This window comes from Emys orbicularis, chromosome 4 (genome assembly GCF_028017835.1).
Source record: "Emys orbicularis isolate rEmyOrb1 chromosome 4, rEmyOrb1.hap1, whole genome shotgun sequence".
In the NCBI taxonomy this organism is placed as follows: domain Eukaryota; kingdom Metazoa; phylum Chordata; order Testudines; family Emydidae; genus Emys; species Emys orbicularis.
Genome location: NC_088686.1, coordinates 150,874,800 through 150,881,364, shown reverse-complemented (window position 1 = coordinate 150,881,364; position 6,565 = coordinate 150,874,800). Strand labels below are relative to the sequence as shown.

General features: G+C 59.6%; 1 protein-coding gene across 1 annotated transcript; it reads left to right on the top strand.

Annotated features, from left to right (window-relative positions):
• Positions 1-235: 235 nt before the first annotated feature.
• LOC135876996 (bone marrow proteoglycan-like) lies at positions 236-4,643 on the top strand. The gene is made up of 5 exons (XM_065402313.1): positions 236-296; positions 785-960; positions 3,507-3,641; positions 4,184-4,295; positions 4,585-4,643. Exons 1-5 carry the CDS (start codon positions 236-238, stop codon positions 4,641-4,643), a joined length of 543 nt encoding a protein of 180 aa, XP_065258385.1.
• Positions 4,644-6,565: the final 1,922 nt, after the last annotated feature.

The following is a 6,565-nucleotide window of genomic DNA, read 5'->3' as shown; positions in this document are numbered from 1 at the left end:
CATTGGTTGGAGGGTGGTCATCAGCCCAGGGGAGTTTGGTGGTAGGTCAGGGTGCAGTGGCAGGAGGTCCCTAGGTGCGGGGCGGGGGGTCAGTTCGAGCTAAATGGAAGGAGGGGGATGGGCTCTAGGCAGGAGGGTCGGTATGGGCTCAGTGACTGGGGGGGGGGGGGGGTTGGATGGGGGGTGTCAATCTGTCTCTGTCTCACAGTGGTTTGCCACGCCAGGTCTGCCCGAGATGAAGCTGTTCCTGGTCCTGGCACTTGCCCTCCTGGGGGCCGTCTCTGCTCGCCAGCTCCGTAAGTCCCGGGGCCCAAGTCCCCATGGCTAAAGCCCCTCCCCCACCCTGTGGGGATCCTGACCCACAGGCCACTGCCCCCAATGGGAACCTCCACCACCACCCCCAGCAGACACTGTATGGGCCCCATGGGCTTGGGTCAGACCCCAGCAAGCACAATACAGGGCTCCGTTACCCCAGACCTGTGCTCTCACTAGCCCCCAGCCCTACTCTGTTCTGGCCACCTGGGTCCCCTGCCCCCAATAACCTTCCACCTCACTGCAGCCCGGACACCAGGGTCCCCTAGCCCCCCAATAATCCTATGACCCTCTCCATCCAGGACACCCAGGTCCCCTGACCCCCCAGTGACACCCTGACCCTCTCTATCCCGGACACCTGTGTCCCCGGCCACTAGATCTGCTCCATATCCCTCTTCCATGGATTGTTTGGGATCTGGGCTGCGTCTTGCAGCTGGAAGGGCCAATTGGTGTCTCTCGCACCCATCCTCAGCTGAGGGCGCCCCGGAGCAGGAGGTACCAGCCGAGCAGGCCGAGGAGGAGCCCGGGGAGCCGGAGCCACCGTGCCCCACAGAGAGCGAGAGCTTCAGGGTGATCGTGCCTGGCCAGGGGGGCTGCTTCTCTCGGTTTGTGGTTGTGAACAATTGCCAGACATTTTCGAGCGCCCAGGTGAGTGGGTCAGGGGCACAGGTGGTGGGGAGGACTCGCAGATGGGTCAGGAAGTGGGGTGGGAGACCCATGGGGTTAGAGAATGGCACATGGGGGCAGTGGAGAGGGCACACAGTGTGATGGGGGGCCATGGGAACAGTGGAGGAGGAGTGGGGGCAGTAGAGGGCTGTAAGGGCAGTGGATGGCACGTGGGGGCAGTGGAGGGGGCATGGGGCAGTGGAGGGGGTATGGAGGTGTTGGAGGAATGGAATAGGGGCGATGGGGGGGCCCATGGAGGCAGTGGAGGAGACATGGGGGTGGTGGAGGGGTGGCATGGGGTGATGAGGGACCCATGGAGGCAGTGGAGGGGCCATGGGGTGGTGGAGGGTTGGCATAGGGGTGATGGGGGGCCCATGGAGGCAGTGAAGGAGGCATGGGGGTGGTGGAGGGGGCATGGGGCAGTGGAGGGGTGGCATAGGGGTGATGGGCAGGGCCGGCTCTAGGTTTTTTGCTGCCCCAAGCCAAAAAAAATTTGGCTGCCCCCCCCGCACCCTCCTGCCGCCCCAGCCCTGGGTCACTGGTAACTCGCTCCCAGGGCGAGTCATTCAGCAGAAATTTTGGATGTGCACAAAACACAGACAGGATTGGTTCCCATATGGTTACAGAACTGCAGTAAAGTGAAACAATTTTCAGCTTGTGTGATTGGAGGATATCTGGATGCATATTATAAGACTGTCCTACATAAATGAGGAAAAGTTGAGGTGCCTTTATTATTCTTTTGTTCCATTCTTTGTTTCTATGGGGAATTTGCCAATGCAATCACTGTCTTCCTTTTAAACAAATAAAACTAAAACTTAAAAATAATAATAATAATAATAAAAAAAAGCAAGGGCTGTTAAAAATAGCAATTCCAGTCCTAATAACCACTGGGAAGCATTACTTGCTCAATTTATTTTACTTTTTCCTACAGCAAGTTACAGTGGATCAGTATATTTGATTTGGGAGAAATGAAGTAACAGCTGCCCAAATTGAGCTTGAGCACTCCTGAATTTTGAGGGTGTTCAAATCTGGAAGGCAGGTGCTAGATTCCCTTTCTGAATATTAGCTAAATCTGGAAAAGAAAAGTCAATTTCTGCTTCCATGGCTCAGAAGTGGAAATCCTCCTACGTGCCTGGTACTGTATCTAAAGCTGCCCAGTCTAGTAGAGCTTCCCCTCCCTTACTTTTCATTTTAAATTCTAGTGGGATCCATGTACCTCCCTTGCTAGGCTTCAGATAGAGAGGGGCAATGTCCATTTAGTCCACCCAATTCTTTCTTTGGGGGAGAGCCCAGGGCTCGGGCGGCAGGGGGTGCGGGTGCGGGGAGGGGGGGAGAAGAGCCCAGGGCTGGGGTGGCAGGAGATGCGGGGGGGGGGGAGGGGAAGAGCCCAGGACTGGGGTGGCAGGGGGTGCGGGTGGGGGGAGAGCCCAGGGCTGGGGTGGCAGGAGATGTGGGTGGGGGGAGAGCCCAGGGCTGGGGCAGCAGGAGGTGCGGGTGGGGGCCAGAGCTGGGGCGGCAAGGGGTCGGGTGCGGGGGGGGGGAGAGAAGAGCCCAGGGCTGGGGTGGCAGGAGATGTGGGTGGGGGGGAAGAGCCCAGGGCTGGGGTGGCAGGAGGTGCGGAGGGGTGGGGGGGGAGAAGAGCCCAGGGCTGGGGTGGCAGGAGGTGCGGGGGGGGTGGGAGAGCCCAGGGCTGGGGCAGCAGGAGGTGCGGGTGGGGGCCAGAGCTGGGGCGGCAGGGGGTGCGGGTGCGGGGGGGGGGGGGGGAAGAGAAGAGCCCAGGGCTGGGGTGGCAGGAGATGTGGGTGGGGGGGAAGAGCCCAGGGCTGGGGTGGCAGGAGGTGCGGGTGGGGGGAAGAGCCCAGGGCTGGGGTGGCAGGGGGTGCGGGTGGGGGGAAGAGCCCAGGGCTGGGGTGGCAGGGGGTGCGGGTGGGGGGAGAACCCAGGGCTGGGGGTGCAGGTGGGGGCCAGAGCTGGGGCAGCAGGGGGTGTGGGCGGGGGAGAGTCCAGGGCTGGGGCAACACAGGGGTGCGGGGGGGAGCCCAGGGCTGAGGTGGGGGGTGGCAAAAAACCTAGAGCTGGCTCTGTCCCTACCATTCACAGCAAGCTGTAGCAGGAGGTTTCAGTTCTACACTCCTTCCCCCTCCCTTTCCTGTTACTAACGGCCGAGGGAATGCTGGGAAATGTAGTTCTTTCCCTGCTCCAGGGCTGGCTCTATAGGCAGGGAGCTAACCAAGGAACTACAGCTCCCAGGGCTCCCTGTTGGTTCTCAGCTCTCATGCTGGATTCTTGCGCCCCTGCAAATTTGCCGCCCCAAGCACCTGCTTGCTTTGCTGGTGCCTAGAGCCGGTCCTGGTGATGGGGGGCCCATGGAGGCAGTGGAGGGGATGTGGGGGCGGTGGAGGGGCAGTAGATGGCGGTAGGGTGGTGGAGGCAGCATAAGGGCAGTGGAGGGGCTGAAGGGGGCATAGAGGCAGTGGATGGCGCATGGGGTGATAGTTGGTGGATGCCCCATGTCCCCCTCCCCACAGAACGTGTGTGTCCGCTGCTACCGCGGCCGCCTGGCCTCCATCCACGGCAGCGTGATCAACCAGCACCTGAGCCGCATGGCGCGTGCCCGCACCAACCGGAGCCAGGTGTGGATCGGGGGCATCACCTCCGGCAGGGTAAGGAGAGTGTCTGGCCCTGCTGTCCCCATTCCCCCACTGCCTGGGCCTGGCCCAGAACCCCCCCCTCCCCCGACTCCCTCATCAGGGCCCTGCCAGCTCTCAGGCTGGCCTCCCCTCCAGTGCAGAGCGGATGGGGGATCCATCCCCCGCTGCGGCTCAGTGTGTCCCCAGCCGGGACCCTGCTCAGGGCTGCCCCAGACCACCCCCCCGCTTGCCCCCTGGGAGGTGGGCCTGGTAGCTCAGGCGGCTCAGGCGTGGGTCCAGCTGACCCCAGATGGCTGGGAGGCTTCTTGGGGCCTGGTGCCAGGGCAGAGGCTGGTGCCAGCAGGTGTTGGGTACATCCTGCCCTAGGGCCTGACCCCCATCCCAGCGAATCCAGAGCCCCTTGCTATGACCCCCAGCGACCACCCGACTCCAGTGCACGAACGGCTCCTGGCCCCAGCCCAAGCGATGGCCCCTCAGAGGTGGGGGTGGGAGGTTCCCCGCGGCCCCCTGCAGATGGGACAGCACTGATCCTAACCCAGCCCCTTCCCTCACAGAACTGGTGTCTTCGCTCCCACTGGGTCGACCACAGTTCCTGGAACTACTCCAACTGGGCCAGAGGGAACCCCTGCCGCACTGGGCAAACGTGTGTCGCCATGTGCCCTGCAGGTGAGGAGCCGGGGTGGGGGGGGGGAGAGCAGGGCGGAGATGGGGATCTATTCACTGCTTGAGGGAACAAGAGCCCTGGAGCAGGGGAACCGGGGATCTGTGGGCAGGGGATCTGGGGTTCATGGGGCCCTGGAACAGGGGATCCAAGAGCAGGTGGGCCTGTGGGGTGTGGGACAGGGGATCTGGTGTTAGTGGGGATACAGGGGTCTGGGGCAAGGGATCCGGGGTTTCCTGGGGGCTGCATTCCAGGTGCCAGTCAGGAGGGCACTAACCCCTCTCTCTCTGCCAGGTGGTCAATGGAGAAGTGTGGGGTGCGGGGCTAGCATGCCCTTTATCTGTGAGTACTGAGGGGGCTGCTCCCCCCACGGGGCCCCGCTGCCCGCACCGCTCTGCTGGCCTGAGACTCCCCGCTCCGCCCTGCCGGGGGCGCCCCTGCTTCCTGGACTCGACTCTGCTCCTGGCCCTGCTCCAGCTCCCAGGAGGGGAAGCCCGCCCATCACTCATTGCCTGTGACTCCCTGCAATAAAAAGTGCTTCACTCATCACCCCCGGGTGTCGCTCCTTCCTGCCCCAGGACACTGAGGGCCCTGCACGCTCCATTGGGCTGGGCCGGTGGCGGGCGGGGAGAGGATGGACAAAAGGTGGCCGGGGGGGAGGGGGCTGGGGGTTACCCCCACTCAGGGATGGAGTCAGGAGGGGGAGTTGATGCTATTACAGAGCCCACTAGCGGGGACCATGTCCAGTTCTGGGGTTCCCCTGCCCCTGGGACATTCCCAGCAAGCTAAGGGCTAAGAAACGCCCAACCAGAACGGAGCTGAGAGCTGCAGCCTCCCTGTAACGATGCTGCCTTTGGTGGGACACTACTGAGAGTATCAATTCAGGACAAATTGCTTAGAGCAGGGCAGTGTCAGACCCAGGCTGGTGGTTCTCCACCTCTAAGCACCAAACCAGCCAAACAGAGAGGATCTCACCCCACGGGCTAACCAGAAGTCACACAAGCAATTCCCTTCGACACTCCAGTTTCCCACTATCACCACCAGTGCCACTCGTTATGGGGACAAATGGTTATGAAAACCAGTGCCTGAGTAAAAGAAAAAAGTTTCTCTCGATCCCACAGGACCAAGCCCCAGACCCAGTCAATATACTAATCAGACCTTACCCACAAATCACGCTGTTGTCAATCCTTTAGAATCTAAAATCTAAAGATTTATTCATAAAAAGAAAGAAATATAAATGAGAGTTAGAATTGGTTAAATGGAATCAGTTACATACAGTCATGGCAAAGTTCTTGGTTCAGGCTTGTGGCAGTGATGGACTAAACTGCAGGTTCCAATCAAGTCTCTGGAACATCCGCAGCTGGGATGGGTCCTCAGCCCTTTGTTCAGAGCTTCCGTTTGTAGCAAAGTCCCTCCAGAGGTCACAAGCAGGACTGAAGACAAGATGGAGGAGCTGTAGCAGCCTTTTATAGTCTCTTGTCATGTGGCCTCTGCTTTCTTTGATTCAAAGACAAGCTCTCCAGCACAGGGCATGGAAACCTTAGATGAGAGTTCTGTCCATAGGCATGTCCCTGCATGCCTTGCTGAGCCACAAGGTGTATCTGCAGTCTCTCAATGGGTCAGTTGTACAGCTGATGGTCCTTAACGGGCCATCAAGCAGGCTAGGCAGTGCTGATGCCAAATTGTCTGGGGGTCACCCAGAAGCATAGCACAAGTTTGAAATTACAGACCGTATAGAGCCAATACTTATAAGTTTAAATACAAAAATGATACATGCACACAGACAGCATAATCATAACCAGCAAACCATACCCTTTTCTTAGACACCTCACACGACAACCTTTGTACAATATTTGCTGCCAATATATAACAGTGGTTGCAACAATGATCTCTATGGTCACAGTTTATATCAATAACGTCACACCCCTGCCACAGGCCGCACCGTCAGGAAGCGCCAGCCATTTCGCTCAGCTAAGAGCAGCTTTGCGGGGACTTGCCCCTGGTCTGTGCGCCTTGTTGGGGAGAGGAGATTTCTCACAGCAGAGGCTCTTCAGTTTAGCATCCCTTTGTACAGACCCTGATACTCACGATGCCATCTGTCACTTACCTTCTGTGACAGGTTGTCACCCCGGGTGCAGTCTGGAAGCTGTGGGAACCGCTGCACCTCTGTAAGACACCCAGCTGGGCTGGCCCTTTTCTCACACTGCTTAGTTCAGGGGTTCTCAAACTGGGGGTCAGGACCCCTCGGGGGGTCACGAGGTTACTACATGGGGGA

What these genes read in the sequence shown, in the direction of transcription:
- LOC135876996 (XM_065402313.1), top strand. Translation starts at nt 236, where the DNA reads ATGAAGCTGTTCCTGGTCCTGGCACTTGCCCTCCTGGGGGCCGTCTCT. An exon ending in CGTCTCTGCTCGCCAGCTCC is followed by an intron (nt 297 to 784) that starts GTAAGTCCCGGG and finishes ACCCATCCTCAG; the next exon opens with CTGAGGGCGCCCCGGAGCAG. An exon ending in TGTCGCCATGTGCCCTGCAG is followed by an intron (nt 4,296 to 4,584) that starts GTGAGGAGCCGG and finishes TCTCTCTGCCAG; the next exon opens with GTGGTCAATGGAGAAGTGTG.